We start from the raw sequence: 16,439 nt of genomic DNA, 5'->3' as shown, positions 1-16,439 counted from the left end.
GTACGGGTCGGGGGGCTGCACTGTGAGGCGGGGTCCTGTCACTGGGGGTGCCGTGCCCTGAGCCCTTCTCCAGTGAGGGTGGGGCTGGCCACAGCAGCCCCGGCAGCAGGGAAGAGGCCAGTGGCCACTCCAGGTGCCAGGAACTCAGGGGTCTGGCGGCACGGCAGAGTGCCCAGGGAAGGTCCAGGGGCAGGGGCGTGGTGGAGGATGCCTGAGGCCAGGACTGGCGGACCCTCAGGGACCACGTCCCACCCGGCAGACACACCCATCCCTGCCTGTCTTCAGCTGCCGGCCAGCCCGTAGCCAGTGGCCACTGTTTACCTGGGTGAGGGGAACCACAGGCCCTGCCCCACCCTCCCACGTGAGGCCCGTGGGGCTGGAGCCAGCTCTGGGACTACAAAAGGCTCCCGCAGACGCAGAGCCCTCCTCAGAGGCTGCCCTGGGGACTTCTCCCCCCACACACCATGGGTGTCGGCCGGAGGAAGCTGGCCCTGCTCTGGGCCCTGGGCCTCACTCTGGCCTGTGCCCAGCACACAGGTAAGGTTCGTGCTGGCTTTCCCAGGCTGGCCCTGACCATGGCCTGGGACCCCTGTGGCCCCCCCAAATCCTAGGGTGGCCCTGGCCCCCGGCGGGCAGCAGGCAGCTCTGAGGCCTTGTCCTGGGCTCTGGTCAAGCTGAGTGCATCCGTGAGCTGCTCTTCCAGCTTGTGGGGCTGGGGAGGGGTTCTTGGGGGCTGTGGGGTCCATGTGGGGGTTAGGGCTGGGAGCAGCCCAGTATCTATGAGCCCCTGGCTGCAGAATCTCATCCACACGTGCGTCTCTGCTACTCTCTGCCCCCTGCCCCCTGCCAAGCCTGGTCTGAGCAGACTCTTGAACTCCTGGCCCAGCCTGGCAGAGCTGCCCACCTGCCTGGGACCCCCCCCCCCCCCCCACCCCGTGCATCCCCGGTTCAGCAGCTCGCTTTCCCTGTCTGTTTCTCTGAGGTGGGCTCAGTCCTAGCTGGAGGGTGTGATGAGGGCGGCTCACAGGCCCCACGGTCCTCGGAGGCCCCTTCCCATATGGGCCTGCACCTCCCTCCTCTGCTTCCCAGGGGATAGCAGGGCCCTGGATGGGTGAGGGGTGGCTCCCAGGCTCCTGGAATGGCAGCTTGGGGAACATGCCGTGTTACCCAAGGTCCCCACTGCCCCAGGCGGCTCACACATCCCGGTCCCCAGTCTCCCGCTGCCACCAGACAGTCTCAGAACTGGGAAGCTCTCTCTTGAGTGCTCCGGGCAAGGCTGCCCCACTGGATGGTCCCTGGACACATGGCAAGGATGAGTCCAGGTTGTCCCAGGTGATCTGAGAAATGGGGCCAGAACACCAGTGGGTGAAGCAGCGCTCCCTGGATCAGCCCCCCAACCAGAGGAGGGCTGGGCCTCCCCTTCTGGGTGGGGGGCTGGGCACCCCCCTGCCATGCCAGCTCTGTGCAGGATCATGGCAAGCCTGTGTCTGGTGACATTCTGCACCTTTGGAACGGCCTCTGAGGACCCCAGAAATGAGGTTCTTGGGGTGGCCTCCAGGCCAACACTGCCTGTCCCTGGGCCCTGCCTACCTGACCTCCATGGTGCTGGGCCCCTACCCGTGCAGTGGCCCTGAGCACCCCATTTTGGGTGCAGCTCTGTCCCCACTCTTGGTCCCAGATCCCCAACAGGCTCTGAATTTTCCTCCAGAGCTCTGGTTGCTTTGGACCAGCTGCAGCAGACCCGCAGCTTTACTGTCTTCTCCCTCAGTAGATGATGCTCCTGGACGGGGGCTGCCTGCCTGTCCCCCTACTCGGTGGGCATGAATGAACAGTGAACAAAGGAATGGCCCCTGGAGAGACCAGCCGGGGTCACCCCACATGCTCATGGGGCCGGGGACACCCCCACATGCTCATGGGGCCACCTGAGGGGGAGGTCAAGGGAGTGGTGGCCCAGCCGTGGGCCCGGGTGACCTCCAAGGCTCGGCAGCCTGGAAGAAATCCTCCCAGTGCCCCCGTCCGCACAGAGAATCCCACCATCTGGACTTTCCGCCCCTCCCTCCGTGCATCCTCTGAGGGGACGTGCCTGTCCTTTGGCCGACTCAGGCCCAGCGCCCTCTCCTCTTCCCAAAGGCCAGGGCCGGGACAGCACTGCAGAGCTCGGCTATGCGTACCCGGACCTCCCTCCTGCCCCCCAGGGGCCTGGCGGTGAGTGGATCCCCCACCTGTCAGAGCGCCCCCCCCCCAGCAGTCAAAGAGCCCTTGAGGGGCCATGGGTCACTCGCCTTGGGCCCTGCAGGCTGCTTGCCATCCCCATCCGGTGTGGCTGAGACAGGGTGACAGGCTGGCTGGGAGCTCACAGAACGTCCCTTTCTTCCTGGAGTTAACACCTGATACTCCAGTGGTGGCAGGGCGGGTGAGGGTCAGCCCCCAGCGCGGCCAGACGCCCCAGAGCAAGGGGAGGCCTGGGGACAGACCCAGCCACCTCAGTTTGCATGTGCCCAAAAGGGGCTCCCAGGGAGGCGCACCTGTGCCTGACGTCAGCACCCGAGGGATTGCCCGTAGCTGCTGATGTGTTTGTTTTTTTTAATCGGGGTGTAGTTTTACAATGTTGTGTTAGTTTCTACTGTACAGCAAAACGAAGTAGAGTTCCCTGTGCTATCCAGCAGCTTCTCAGTTGTTACCTATTTTATACATATTAGTGTATATATGTCAATCCCAATCTCCCAATTCATCCCACCCCCTTTTCCCCGCTTGGTGTCCATACGTTTGTTCTCTACGTCTGTGTCTCTATTTCTGCCTTGCAAACTGGTTCATCCGTACCTTTTTCTAGATTCCATGAATATGTGTTAACGTACGATATTTGTTTTTCTGTTTCTGACTTACTTCACTCTGCATGACAGTCTCCAGGTATTGATTCAGGCATTTTTGAGATTCCGGGAGCAAGGAAGCCCCAGTGCAAACAGCATTCTGGGCCACGGGGTGTGAGAGCTGGGGCCCCTGGGGTGCTCTGCTCTCCGCCCACAGTGGTCCCCGCTGGCCTTGGTGTTCACACCGGCCGGGAGGCCATATACACGGCAGAACCCGGAGCCGGATCTAGAGTCCGCCAGACCCGAGCAGTCGCGGAGCCGCCAAAGCCTCTCGTGGGGGCTGAGCTGTGCCTGGGCGGTGGGGGTGAGGGCTGTGCATCACCCGCCCTGTTTCCACAGGCAACTCCCTCCGCGGGGCGACCATCCACCCGCCTCTGAGGAGCACCCCCCTGGTGCGAGGTGAGACCCCGAGAGGCCAGGCGGGGGGCCGTGTTGGCCGAGCTCTGCCTCGTCAGACCTGGGGGGCGGGCAGGGGGACCGCAGCTTCCCAGGTGGATAAGGGCCCAGGTTTCGGGAGGTCCGGGTGTCCCAGACTTGGCGCCCTCGGAAAGGCCCTGCTCTGTTCGGCCCACAGCCCTGAACGCGGCGCACCGTGGGCGGGTGTGCAGCACATGGGGCGACTCCCACTACAAGACCTTCGACGGCGACGTCTTCCGCTTCCCCGGGCTGTGCAACTACGTCTTCTCCACGCACTGCGGTGCCGCCTACGAGGACTTCAACCTCCAGCTCCGCCGCGGCCCAGGCCCCAATGCCACCACGCCCAGCAGGGTCACCATGAAGCTTGACGGCATGGTCGTCGAGCTGACCAAGGGCTCCGTCCTGGTCAACAGCCTCCCGTGAGTCTGGGCCCTGGACGGCGAGGATGCTCCTGGGCCGTCGGGGGAGGGAAGTGCAGTTGTCCCAAGAGTGGGTCCCGGAGCGGTGCCCCCCAGGCCCCCATGTTTGGCCCCCTGCCCCACCCAGGGGCTCAGGCTCTTCCTCTGCCCCTGGAAGCGGCCCCTTCCTCGTTCTTCTGATGCCAGAGCTCCAGGCTCTTGTGGGCATGTTGACCTTGTCATACGTGTGACTGAAGGGACCCTCCCTGCCCGAAGTCCAGACCTATGTTGCCCGTCCCCTCGTGCCCTATGGCACCTCAGCTGGGCCCTCTCTCCGCAGAATTCAGCTGCCCTTCAGCCGCTCCGGAGTCCTCATTGAGCAACGCAGCAGCGGCGTGAAGGTGGCGGCCAGGCTGGGCCTGGTCTTCATGTGGAACCAGGATGACAGCCTCCTGGTGAGGTGGGGGGCCGGGCTCGGGGAACCAGGCACATGCCTCCAGCCTGACAGCCTCTCCAGGGAGGGAGGAAGGTGCTCTGGGCGAAGGAGGGTGGGAAAGCCAGACACCCCCAGCCCCGTGGCAGTGAGGATGGGGCCCAGATGCTAACGGGGCCCCAGGGTCCACACCCCTGATGGAGACCCTGCGTGTGGGGGTAGCTTCCTCCAGGACAGACCCCCTGCTCCGGGTCCCAGCCGCGTGGAGCAAATGGGGAGGGTCCTCTGTGAGGAGGCCCAGCTGCTCCAGCCTGGGGAACCTCGTCTGTCCTTCTGGTCCGGGGCTGTCCCTGGCACTGCTGGAGTCTGATGTGTCCTCTCATTGCAGCTGGAGCTGGACCCCAAGTACGCCAACCAGACCTGCGGGCTCTGCGGAGACTTCAGTGGCGTCCCCTTACTTCTCCCACAGTAAGCCCCGGGGCGCGAGCCCCCCTCCCTGCCACCTGCTCCAGCTCTGTGCTCCCTGGAAGCCTGCCTTCCAGGGTCCCAAGTCAGAGGTCTCAGTCTTAACACACGTGCACGCACCCACACGTGCACGCAGACCCACACACTCGAGGTCCAGCATGCACGCTCACCTACACCACGCACATGTGCACAGACTCGGGCATGCCCCAGCACACGCAGATGCACGGCGTGCGCTCACGTGCACTCACCCCCACCCCATCTCACCCAGCACACGCTCTCGGCGGGGCAGCCCCCGCTAAGCCCTCCTGTTCTCAGTGCCCGTCACACACCCTCCTCTGAAATCGAAGACCTGCCTCCATCCAGACCCTGTCTCTGCTTCTTGGTCCTTAAGACTTTGCCAAGCAGTGGTCTTTTATGTGACCCACACCCGCTGCAGCCCCGATCCCAGGGTCCCCACTGTCAGGCCCATGAAGCCCCACGCAGAGCCCATACGTAAGGGACTCCCTTAGGGGAAGCCTGCCCGAGCGCCCAGCAGTGGCCGGCAGGGGCCCAGGGTCACTCTCCAGCCCTGGGCCAGCGGAGCGTCAGTTAACGGACCTCAACCCGCTGCCCTGCAGCGCTGAATGCCCGGGAGTTCCTCATTTCATCTCCAGACTCCCCGAAAGTCCTGTGTAGCCACTGCTTAAACTGGCGGTGTGGAAGGGGAAGGCCAGCGTAGCCCGGTCGCCCCGAGCGAGGGCCGCTGGGAGCCTGCAAAGAGCCCGGTGTTGTGCTTCTGTCAGACATCAAGCTGACCGCCACCGAGTTTGGGAATCTGCAGAAGATGGACGGCCCCACGGAGCAGTGTCAGGACCCTGCCCCTGAGCCCCCCGTGAACTGCTTGACCGGTTTTGTAAGTCCCAGAGTGGACGGGGGTGGCGTCCGGCTCCCACGGCCCCGGAGACAAGCCGAGGAGGGGGCCGTGAGCCAGGGGATGTTCCAGAGCCTGGACTGAGTGCCCCGGCTTTGCCCCAGGGCATCTGCGAGGAGATGCTGAGCAGCGAGCCGTTCTTGGACTGTGCCGCGCTGGTGGACGCCAGCAGCTACGTGGAGGCCTGCCGGCAAGATCTCTGCCGCTGTGGCCAGGCCAACCTCACCAGCTGCCTCTGTCACACCCTTGCTGAGTACTCCCGCCAGTGCACCCATGCCGGGGGGCTGCCCCTGGACTGGCGGGGCCCCCAGCTCTGCCGTGAGTGCCCTGTGTGAGCCCGGCCCAGCCATGCCGTCCCTTCTCGGGCCGGAGGCAGGGGCAGGGCGTGACACGCGCCCCATCTCCTCCCTGCAGCCCAGACGTGCCCCCTCAACATGCAGTACCGCGAGTGCGGGTCGCCCTGCGCGGACACCTGCTCCAACCTGGAGCACTCCCAGCTCTGCGAGGACCACTGCGTCGCCGGCTGCTTCTGCCCTGAGGGTGAGCCGGAGCCCCACCCCCTCTGGCCCCCCAGAATTACACAGATGCATTGTAGGTGCTCAGGAAGGAAGGCCCCTCTGACGTGGCCCGAGGTGTCCCTGGACCCCTGGGTCTGAGGAACCCTCCAGGGCAGGGCCACTGTGGGCAGAGGGCCTGTCCCCTCCACACACCCACATGGCAGGCACAGTCCGGCACCTGCCACGTGGCCTGCCTGCCTCTGCAGGGACGGTGCTGGATGACGTCGGCCACACTGGCTGCATCCCGGTGCCCCAGTGCTCCTGTGTGTACAACGGGGCTACCTACACTCCAGGGACCGGCTACTCCACAGACTGCACCAACTGGTAGGACCCTGGGCCCCTGCCCTCCCCTCCCCCGGAGATGCCCAGGGACGGCCCCTGCCTTCTGGTCCCCCTAGATGTGCCCGGGCCGGCCCCTCTGGGGGCTTGTCCTCTCCCACTCGGGTCCCTGGGTGGAGGCCAGTGGCTCTCTGGGCAGACGCTGATGGGCTCCAGTCTATGTGGTGATGCAGGCAGGCCTGGGCAAGTCTACCTGCCGTCTTGCGGGGGCGGGCTGCTCCCGGGGGCCAGCACCCACGTGGTCGCTCCCTGCTCTCAGCACCTGCTCTGGAGGCCGGTGGAGATGCCAGGAGGTGCAGTGCCCGGGTACCTGCTCGGTGCTGGGCGGTGCCCACTTCTCCACGTTCGACGAGAGGCAGTACACGGTACACGGGGACTGCAGCTACGTGCTGGCCAAGGTACATGGCCCCAGGGTCCTCCCCGGACAGAGCGGCTTTCAGGTCATGGGTCCACGTGTCCTTCCCCAGCCTGGGCTGCATGTAGGTGCTGCATTTGGGGCCACCTTGGGATCCCCGACGCCGAGTCCTCCAGGAAACCACCGGAGCTCTGGTCGGGCAGACGGATGGTGGGGAGGGGAGAGGATGAGGCGGGCTGGGGGCGCTGCGCTTTGTGTGAGGACCTGTGTTTCCAGCCCTGTGACAGCAGCGCCTTCACCGTGCTGGCCGAGCTGCGCAGGTGTGGACTGACCGACAGCGAGACCTGCCTGAAGAGCCTGACGCTGACCCTGGGCGGGGGGCACATGGTGCGTGCAGACCCTGGGGTTGGGGGTGTCCTTCACGGCAAGTGAACTCTGCCCGAGCCCTTGATCCCACATGGGCAGCAGGTGGCCGAGGCATGGCCCGAGGACCCTCCCACTGACTCCCTGCTTCCACCTCTTGTGGCTCTTTTGAGTGACCATCCCCAAAGGGAATAGCTCAGGGGCTGGCAGGGGGCCTCCACACCTCCCCCGTGAGGCCAGGAAGCTTCTCTGCTGAAGTCGACTTTTTTACTTTAGTAAATCTCTTTGGTTTTCACGTCGCCAAAAAGCGGTCCGGTCCTCGCGGAAAGCTTAGCGGAGCAGGCTGAGCCTGGGGGATGGGGGGCCAGGTCATCAGCCCTCCTCTGCCCTGGGGAGGCCATCGTGAGCCCTGTCATGTGCTTCTCCAGGTCTTCGTGGTAAAGGCTAGCGGGGAGGTGTTTGTGAACCAGATCTACACCCAGCTGCCCCTCTCGGCAGGTGAGGGCGCCTCCCTGCCCCGCCCCCTGACAGCCCCACCCCCTGACAGCCCCCTGCCCCGCCCACTGAGACCTGGTCCCCTGTGTCTGCAGCCAACGTCACGCTCTTCAGGCCCTCCACCTTCTTCATCATCGCCCAGACCCAGCTGGGCCTGCAGCTGGACATCCAGCTGGTGCCCGTCATGCAGGTGTTCGTGAGGCTGGCGCCCCAGCTCCAGGGGCAGACCTGCGGTAAGAGGGTCACCACCCAGCACCCGAGCCCACCCTCCGCAGCCCAGCACACAGGGGCCTCACGCCACCCCCGCCCCCAGGCCTGTGCGGGAACTTCAACCAGAACCAGGCCGACGACTTCCGGACCATCAGCGGCGTGGTGGAGGGCACGGCCGCCACCTTCGCCAACACCTGGAAGACCCAGGCCGCCTGCCCCAACGTCAAGAACAGCTTGGAGGACCCCTGCTCCCTCAGCGTGGAGAACGGTATGTGTGTCCAGCAGCCCCGCGGGCCAACCTGGTGCTGGGGCCCCTGGGCCAGAGGTCTGAGCATGCGCTCCTTGGGGGCCCGGCCTGAAGGGGGCGTCCGGTGGTAGGTAAACAGGCAGACTCAACATGCGTTGTTCTGGCCGGTGAGCCCCGGGAGGAGAGGATCAGCGTGCTGGGGGGAGTGGAGGCCCACCCTCCTTGCCTGCTCTCCTGGGGGACCGGGCTCGCGGGACGCTCGGGAAGCAGCCTGGGTCTGCTGACACCTGGCACTCCTTCACACGGAGCATAAGGGATTCCGGCTAAAAGGAAAGCTGCTCATCTCCATGTAGCTCCCGCCTGACGTGACCTTCCAGCCTCGCTGACCGCCCCCTCCTCTGTGCACAGAGAAATACGCTCAGCACTGGTGCTCGCGGCTGACAGACCCCCACGGCCCCTTCACCCGGTGTCACGCTGCTGTGAGCCCCAGCGCCTACTACTCGGTAATGCCACCCACCTGCCTCTGCCCTTGGACCACTCGGCCACCCTCAGGGTCCCAGGGGCCATGGCAGCAGCGTCTGGGCCCAGCAGGTCTCTCAGTCTCCAGTTTCTCCCACCCCCATCCACTCACTCATTCATCCACTCACTCATCCACTCACTCACCCATCACTCACCCGCCTGCTGCGGCCCTGAGCCCGCCCTCTCCTCCAGCTCCATGCTAAGGCACAGGGGCTACGCCCAGGGCGTGAGTAGCCTGCTGGCCCCAGGGTGCAATGAGAAACTCGCGTCTAAGGCTGAATACATAGGGGTGGACCGCTGGGTCACACAGATGAGGGGCTGTGGTCCTTCCAGCGCCCCCGCCCCCCAGCCCAGGGGCGTGATGGCAAGATGCTCTGTGCACGTTAGTGGGACCCCCGTGAGGCTCGGGGAGGGGTCCTGGGGAGGCAGGGGCTCCGGCAGCAGCACGGGGGAAGCTCACCGTGTGTGGCCTGGTGTCCCTGACATCCTGACGCCCCCACAGAACTGCATGTTTGACACGTGCAACTGTGAGAAGAGTGAGGACTGCATGTGCGCGGCCCTGTCCTCCTACGTGGGGGCCTGCGCCGCCCGGGGCGTGCTGCTCGGCGGCTGGCGGGATGGCGTGTGCAGTGAGTGTCCCAGGGTGGATGTCCCAGGGCCCCCGTCCCCCAACCAGGCTCAGAGGCCAAGGAGCGCCCAGGCCGGTGCCCCGGGACCCCATCAAGGACGAAGGGCCTGGAGGGAACAGGGAAGCCAGGGGCGCCGGCCCTGTCCTGAGTGCTACCCCCTCCTGGCATCGTGCAGCAAAGGCCATGACCACCTGCCCCCAGTCGCTGACCTACCTCTACAACATCAGCACCTGCCAGCCCACCTGCCGGGCCCGGAGTGACGCGGACGTCACCTGCAGCATCAGCTTCGTCCCCGTGGACGGCTGCACCTGCCCTGACGGCACCTTCCTGGGTGATACGGGCAAGTGTGTGCCGGCCACCAGCTGCCCCTGCTACCATGGGGGCTCCGTGGTCCCCAATGGGGAGTCGACGCACGAGCAGGGGGTCGTCTGGTAAGAGCCCCTGCTGAGTGGGTGGGGTGGGCGAGGCTGGGGGGCTCTCTGACCACTCTCTCCTTGCAGCACCTGCACCCAGGGCACACTGACCTGCATTGGAGGCCATGCCCCAGCTCCAGGTGAGCCCGGAGTGGGGGAGGGGGCCCTCGGTTATCTCTGCATAAAGTTACCTAAGTACGGGGTTAAATGCCCACAAGTCAGCGAGGCTGCTGGGTGTCAATCAGCGTCTCTGGGCTCAGCAGTGTGGGCACCCTGCCCACGCACTCACACGCTCACCCCGGGGTGGCCAAATTCTGCCGCCGGGAGACACGTCCCTCAAGCGAGCCTGGTAGGTGGCGTCAGGGTCCCCTGAAAGGCCCCTCCCTCGCCAGTCTGTACCCCACCCACGGTCTACTTCGACTGCCACAATACCACGCTTGGGGCCGCTGGGGCTGGCTGTCAGAAGAGCTGCCACACCCTGGACATGGACTGTGTAAGTGTCCCCAGTGACCCCCTCCAACAACCCCACACCTGCTCGGCCCCCATGGGCACCTGTGGAGAAGCCCACTCACTGGCCCCAGGGGACCCCTGCCCGCAGGCTGCTGGTCCTGTATACCTGTGGCCCCGCTGCAGGCCCTGAGGGTCCACTAAGCTGTGTCTGCTCCCCCCCCATAGTACAGCTCCCAGTGTGTGCCTGGCTGTGTGTGTCCCCACGGGCTGGTGGCCACTGGCGACGGCGGCTGCATCCCTGTGTCCGACTGCCCTTGTGTGCACAACGAGGCCAGCTACAAGCCGGGCCAGATCATCCGGGTGGTATGGGGAGGGGCTCGGACCCCCACTGGGGGAGGGTTCCCTGCAGCGGGAGGTACAGCCCGGCCAGCAAGTCCTGCCCCCAGCCAGGCAGGCAGCTGGGCCTCTAGGAGGGAGGTTTGGGCCTGATGCCTGCCGCCCCTGCCCCAGCACCTGTAAGAGCAGGATGTGGCAGTGCACAGACCGGCCCTGCCCGGCCACCTGCGCGGTGTACGGTGACGGCCACTACCTCACCTTCGATGGGCAGCGCCACAGCTTTAGCGGGGACTGCAAGTACACGCTGCTTCAGGTATGTGGCTGCCGAGCCCTCCCGCCGCCCCGCAGCCCTGCTGTGCTGCCCCGCGGTGCACGCTCAGTCCCATCCCGGCCTCCCCAGGACCACTGTGGGGGGGACGGCAGCGCCCAGGACGGCTTCCATGTCATCACCGAGAACGTCCCCTGTGGCACCACCGGGACCACCTGCTCCAAGGCCATCAAGATCTTCCTGGGGGTGAGCAGTGGGTGGGGGCCTTGGTGGGGAGCCCCCAGGAAGGCCGCGCTCCCATGGCCGAGCTGGGACAGGGGCCGCAGGGCTATGGACCCGTTCGACAGGTAGCCAGGGTCCTCACCCAGACACTCGCTGGTCCTGCCCCACGCAGAGCTACGAGCTGAAGCTGAGTGACGGGAACATGGAGGTGATCGAGAAGGAACAGGGGCAGCTGCCACCCTTCTCCATTCGCCAGATGGGCAACTACCTGGTGGTAGACACGGATGTCAGCCTGGTGTTGCTGTGGGACAAGGGGACCAGCATCTTCCTTAGACTCAGCCCCGAGTTCAAGGTGAGGCCCTGCCCGGGAAGGACGCCGCCCTCGCCCCAGACCAAGGGCCGGCCGGAGACGGGGGTGCGGGTGGGGGAGAGACAGAGAGAGATGGTAGAAAAACAGAGAGACACAGAGAGATATAGAGAGACAGAGAGACAGACAGAGAGAAACCGAGAGGCAGAGAGACAGAGAGGAGGTGGCAGTAGGAGACCCTCGGCCGTGTCCGGGTCCTGCAGCTGCTGGAAGAAATGACTCTAACTGGTGGCCCTTCTCTCGCAGTCTGGACACTAAGTCCAACCAGGTGCCCCAGGGCCACGTTCCCTCCAGAGGCTCGAGGGGAGGACCCTTCCCACCTCCTCCAGCTTCCGTGGCCCCAGGCGCCCCATCAGCCCAACCTCTGCATACGACGTCCCTTTACTGCCTTCACTCTGTGTGTGTCCCTCGTCCTGTAAGGACACCGGCCACGGTTCAGCCACCCCGGTCCAGGATGCCCTCGTCCTAACTTGATTGCATCCGCAGAGACCCTACTTCCGCTTTGGGCCACACTCGTGGGTCCCGGGTCAGGACCTGAGCCTGTCTTTGGGGGACACTCCGTAGCCACTAGGCTGCTTCTCCTGTGCCCTCCCCTCCTGGAGACTTCAGAGCCCAGCGGGGCTCTTCCTGAGGGCCCCGGGGTTGGTGGGGGGAGCGAGTGAGGTCGCAGGGCCCCTCCTGCGCTTGCCCTGAGCCTGTGCCATCTCTACGTCTGTCCGTCCGCAGGGGAGGGTCTGCGGGCTGTGTGGGAACTTTGACGACAACGCCCTCAACGACTTCACCACGCGGAGCCAGTCCGTGGTGGGCGACGTGCTGGAGTTCGGCAACAGCTGGAAATTCTCCCCGTCCTGCCCGGACGCCCAGGCCCCCAAGGACCCCTGCACCGCCAACCCGCACCGCAAGTCGTGGGCCCAGAAGCAGTGCAGCATCATCAACGGTGTCACCTTCAGCGCCTGCCACGCCCACGTACGCGGGGTGCTCCTCCAGGCACCTGGGGAAGAAGGGACAGAAATGGGAGCAGTGGCTCTTTGCCGCCCTCTAGGGCCAGCTGTGGCCATGAGGACCCGTCTGGCCGGCCTCGTGGGACAACGAGCTCCAGGGGAAACCGGCCCAGGCCGACACCAGCTGCACTGATTCCCCGGAGCCCACAGGGATGGCGGGTCCCTCGGCATCTGAAGCCTCTCTCTCCCATAGGTGGAATCGGCCAGGTACTACGAGGCCTGCGTGAGCGACGCGTGCGCCTGCGACTCGGGGGGCGACTGCGAGTGTTTTTGCACGGCCGTGGCCGCCTACGCCCAGGCCTGCCGCGAAGCGGGCGTGTGCGTGTCCTGGCGGACCCCGGACATCTGCCGTGAGTGCCCACGGATGTGTCCGTCAGGGTGGGGCGGAGACACAGGGAGTGACAAGAGTGGTATTGAATGTGCGAGGGGAGGAAGGGCTTGAAGGGAATCAGCAGAGCACCCCCCCTCCATGGAGCCTGGCCGCAGTGGGTGGGCGTCCCTGACAAGCCAGCCAGCCCCCCTCCCCACTGCCCCCTCTTGCCCCTGGGCATCCCAGGCCCATGTCCTCTAAAGCCGCGTCTGGGAGGCACAGAGGAGGGGCGTGTCTTCAGAACAGCTCGCAGGACTTGGTCAAGGATCGGGCTACGGGGGAGCGCCCCGGGGCTGTCCTTGCAAGGGCGGCACTCCGCCTGGGGCCCCCTGGGCCGAGCGCCTGGCCCTGAGCCTGCCCCCGTTGTCCGCAGCCCTCCTCTGCGGCTACTACAACCCCAAGGGCCACTGCGAGTGGTACTATCAGCCCTGCGGGGCCCCCTGCCTGAGGACCTGCCGGAACCCCCGCGGCCAGTACCTGCACGACGTCCGTGGCCTGGAAGGTGCGCTGCTGCCCTGCTGGTCTGGGTGGGGCCGTGCTGGGGAGACGGTGGTTGGGGCCAAGGTTTGTCCTGGGGATCCTGGGACCCTCGGCCAGGCTGGGCGGCTCCTGACCCCTCGTGGTGCTTTTGCGGCCATCGCCTCAAGCTCCCCACGGTGTGGTGGGGTCCAGGGCTGGGGACTGAGTCGAGGCGGGGCTGAGGCAGTGGGCAGTTGGTGTGGCTGGGACTCAGGCCTCTCTGGTCCCCAGGCTGCTACCCCAAGTGCCCATCAGAGGCCCCCATCTTCGATGAGGACCAGATGCGATGTGTAGCTTCATGTCCAACCCCGACCCCACCACTGCCCTGCCGCGTCCAGGGCAAGTCCTACCGGCCGGGCTCTGTGGTGCCCTCGGAAAAGAACTGCCACTACTGGTGAGGCGCTTGGCGGGAGCCGCGAGGACCCTGGAGCACGTGGGGGATTCGCCCAGCCCTCCGCTACTGGGGAAAGGCCCCACCTGGCCACCCCCCAGCAGAGCCTCCCTCCTTCAGGGCCAGAGGGTCCCCCGGCCTGGGTTTTCTGTGGGGTCCAACAGGGAGCTTCCTTTATGCAGGATGAGGGTGGGGGGTCTGGGGGTGAAGAAAGGGGCCAGAGGGGAAGCTGAGTCATGACATGGCCCAAGGACCTCTGGGAAGACACCCTGGAGAGGGAGTGGCCTTCAGAAGGTCCAGGGGGCTCAGTGGCCATGCTCGAGCTGCCTTCTCTGGTCATTGATAGGAAGGGCTCCCTGAGAGGGCGTGACCTCTGGGGCTGAGGCGTGGCCCCCAGGGACCCCAGCGGGGCTTCCCCTGCCTGCCTGCCCCTGGGTGAGTCTCCGCCCCCAGACTCATCTCCCCTCTGTCGCCAGCGTTTGCACCGAGAGTGGCGTGCAGTGCACCTACAGCTCTGAGGGTGAGCGGTGGGCGGCCCTCCTTGCGCCCGGGGTCTCGGGTCCCCGCCTGCGCCCTGGCCCCCTAACCGCCTGGCTGCTGTCCTCCCCACAGCCTGTGTCTGCACCTACGATGGGAGGCGCTTCCGTCCCAGGGAAGTCATCTACCACACGACAGACGGCACGGGGGCCTGCATCTTCGCCCACTGTGGCGCTAACGGCACCATCGAGAGGAGGGTCGAAGACTGCAGTGCTACCACCCCCACCCCCCAAACCACCTTCGCCTTCTCTACACCGATCGGTAAGGCAGACAGGCGGGGTGCCAACCGGGTGGTGTCGTCCCCCCACCCCTGGCCCCAAGCGGCAGGAAGGAGCTGGGACGGGACAGAGGGCATGTCCCTGTGCCGGTCAGCCCGCAGCCACCGCGAGGCTGGCAGGACCCGTGTCCCCAGTCATGCTCTCAGGGCTGTGGCACCAGCATGGGGCAGGGGCTGGGAGCAAAGGTACCCCAGGTTAGCTCCTGGGGAGAGGACCACGGGAAGCCGGCTGGGGAGTCCCTGCCTGGATCCACTGCTCTCTGATCGCCTTGCGTCGCACCAGGGCCAGGCACCTCCGTATCCTAACCTCTTCTAAGGGTGACTTAGGGCCTTATTAGAGCTTCCCCCGAGGGTGAAGAGCCCCTGTAGCTCTGGCTTTGGATTCCGGGGAGCTTAATTCACCCCTGGACTCAGCTGCGGTGAGCTTTACCCCTGCCAGGTTTGGGCATATCCCGGATGCTTGGCGACTGCCCTGTCTCCCAAGTTCCCGTCATGGGTGGAGACAGACAGGCAGCTGACACTGACAGAGGGGGCGGGGGGTGGTGTCCTCAAGGAGTGTGGGGAGCCCTGGCCCCTGATGCTCGCCCTTTCTCTCCTGCCCTCAGTCGTGAGCTCGACGCTTCCACCCAGCACACACCCCAGCCCGTCCGAAAAGACAGCACACGCTCCAAGCTCGGCCCCGGCCACCACCCCGGGCACATCCCCTGGACCAACCCCTCCCACAGCCTCCGCCCCGCCCTCGTCCCGGCCCCGCTGTGGGGAGGAATGCCAGTGGTCGCCATGGCTGGATGTCAGCCGCCCGGGATGGGGCATAGATAGCGGTGACTTCGACACGCTGGAGAACCTCCGTGCCTATGGGTACCAGGTTTGCCGAGCACCGAGGGCGGTGGAGTGCCGAGCCGAGAGCGCCCCCGAGGCGCCGCTGGAAGTCCTGGGGCAGCGCGTGGAGTGCAGCCCGACGGTGGGGCTGACCTGCTACAACAGGGACCAGGCCTCTGGGCGCTGTGACAACTACCAGATCCGGATCCTGTGCTGCTTCTCCCGGGCCTGCCCCCCCCCGCAGCACAGAGACCACCCTGCATGCGACCCTCAGCACAACTGAAACTGGGCCCACGCCAGGACCCAGCAGGGTTACATCTGTGCCGACAGGGAGCGCAGGTTCCTCAGCCCCTGTCACCACACTTGGCCCAACCACTGCCTCTACGACTAGCAAAACACCTGGCCCAGGTACCTCAACAACTGGGAAAATAACCCCCTTGACTCCTAGCCCAAAGCCAGTTTCAACAACAGTTTCAACCACAACCCCCGGGCCCTCGAAGGGGACCTCATCTGAGCCAACCCAGGTCACCTGTTTACAAGAAACGTGCACCTGGACCAAGTGGATTGACGGCAGCTACCCTGGGGCAGGGAGGAACAGTGGAGATTTTGACAGTTTTCAGAATCTGAGATCCAAAGGTTATAAATTCTGTGCAAACCCCAAGAACGTGGAATGCCGGGCGGAAGTCTTTCCCAACACCTCACTGCAGGCACTGGGGCAGAACCTGATCTGTGACAAAAACGTGGGGCTGATTTGCTGGAACAGAGACCAGCTGCCCCCCATCTGCTACAACTACCAAATCCGGATCCTGTGCTGTGAGATGGTGGACGTTTGCAGAACAAAGGCCACACTCCCTACCACACCTGGGCCCACACAGACGACCACAGGTGAAACCAGGACTGCCTGGACCACTGCAACTTTCTCGTCTTCCATACAACACAGCACTGCCAGCTTGGCACATGTGCCCACAAGAACGAGGGTCACAACCAGAACAACTGAGCAGTCCCCTCTGGGGACCACCTCCTGCCAGCCACAGTGCACATGGACCAAGTGGTTCGATGAGGACTTCCCATCTCCTGGGCCCCACGGAGGAGACTTTGAAACCTACAGCAACATCGTCAGAAGAGGAGAGAAGATCTGCCACCAACCCGAACACATCAGCGCCCTGGAGTGCTGAGCCGAGAACCACCCAGACATCTGCATCCAGAGGCTGGACCAGTTGGTGCAGTGCAGCCCGGAAGTGGGCTTGGTGTGTCGGAACCGGGAC

At 65.2% G+C, this 16,439-nt stretch overlaps 1 protein-coding gene across 1 annotated transcript in view; it reads left to right on the top strand.

Moving 5' to 3' along the window:
- The first annotated feature begins 464 nt into the window (after nt 1-464).
- Nucleotides 465-16,439, top strand: part of MUC5AC (mucin 5AC, oligomeric mucus/gel-forming) — a 23,882-nt gene continuing 7,907 nt past the window's right edge. Inside the window, 33 exon segments of the mRNA XM_029209434.1 lie at nt 465-537; nt 2,131-2,205; nt 3,207-3,266; nt 3,442-3,703; nt 4,023-4,137; nt 4,504-4,568; nt 4,570-4,583; nt 5,363-5,472; nt 5,595-5,808; nt 5,905-6,030; nt 6,254-6,371; nt 6,646-6,784; nt 7,018-7,128; nt 7,533-7,602; nt 7,695-7,832; nt 7,913-8,077; nt 8,465-8,559; nt 9,078-9,204; nt 9,380-9,635; nt 9,705-9,744; nt 9,994-10,110; nt 10,293-10,429; nt 10,557-10,716; nt 10,804-10,917; nt 11,066-11,245; nt 11,987-12,226; nt 12,455-12,611; nt 13,005-13,133; nt 13,382-13,544; nt 14,018-14,061; nt 14,154-14,339; nt 14,961-15,414; nt 15,449-16,439. The exon segment at nt 15,449-16,439 is cut by the window's right edge and continues 9 nt beyond it. Of these exon segments, the coding sequence (XP_029065267.1) occupies nt 465-537; nt 2,131-2,205; nt 3,207-3,266; nt 3,442-3,703; nt 4,023-4,137; nt 4,504-4,568; nt 4,570-4,583; nt 5,363-5,472; nt 5,595-5,808; nt 5,905-6,030; nt 6,254-6,371; nt 6,646-6,784; nt 7,018-7,128; nt 7,533-7,602; nt 7,695-7,832; nt 7,913-8,077; nt 8,465-8,559; nt 9,078-9,204; nt 9,380-9,635; nt 9,705-9,744; nt 9,994-10,110; nt 10,293-10,429; nt 10,557-10,716; nt 10,804-10,917; nt 11,066-11,245; nt 11,987-12,226; nt 12,455-12,611; nt 13,005-13,133; nt 13,382-13,544; nt 14,018-14,061; nt 14,154-14,339; nt 14,961-15,414; nt 15,449-16,439 (5,445 nt within the window).

This window comes from Monodon monoceros, unplaced genomic scaffold (assembly GCF_005190385.1).
Source record: "Monodon monoceros isolate NGI ecotype Baffin Bay Population unplaced genomic scaffold, NGI_Narwhal_1 Super_Scaffold_7, whole genome shotgun sequence".
In the NCBI taxonomy this organism is placed as follows: Eukaryota; Metazoa; Chordata; class Mammalia; order Artiodactyla; family Monodontidae; genus Monodon; species Monodon monoceros.
This window is presented reverse-complemented; position numbering and strand designations above follow the sequence as displayed.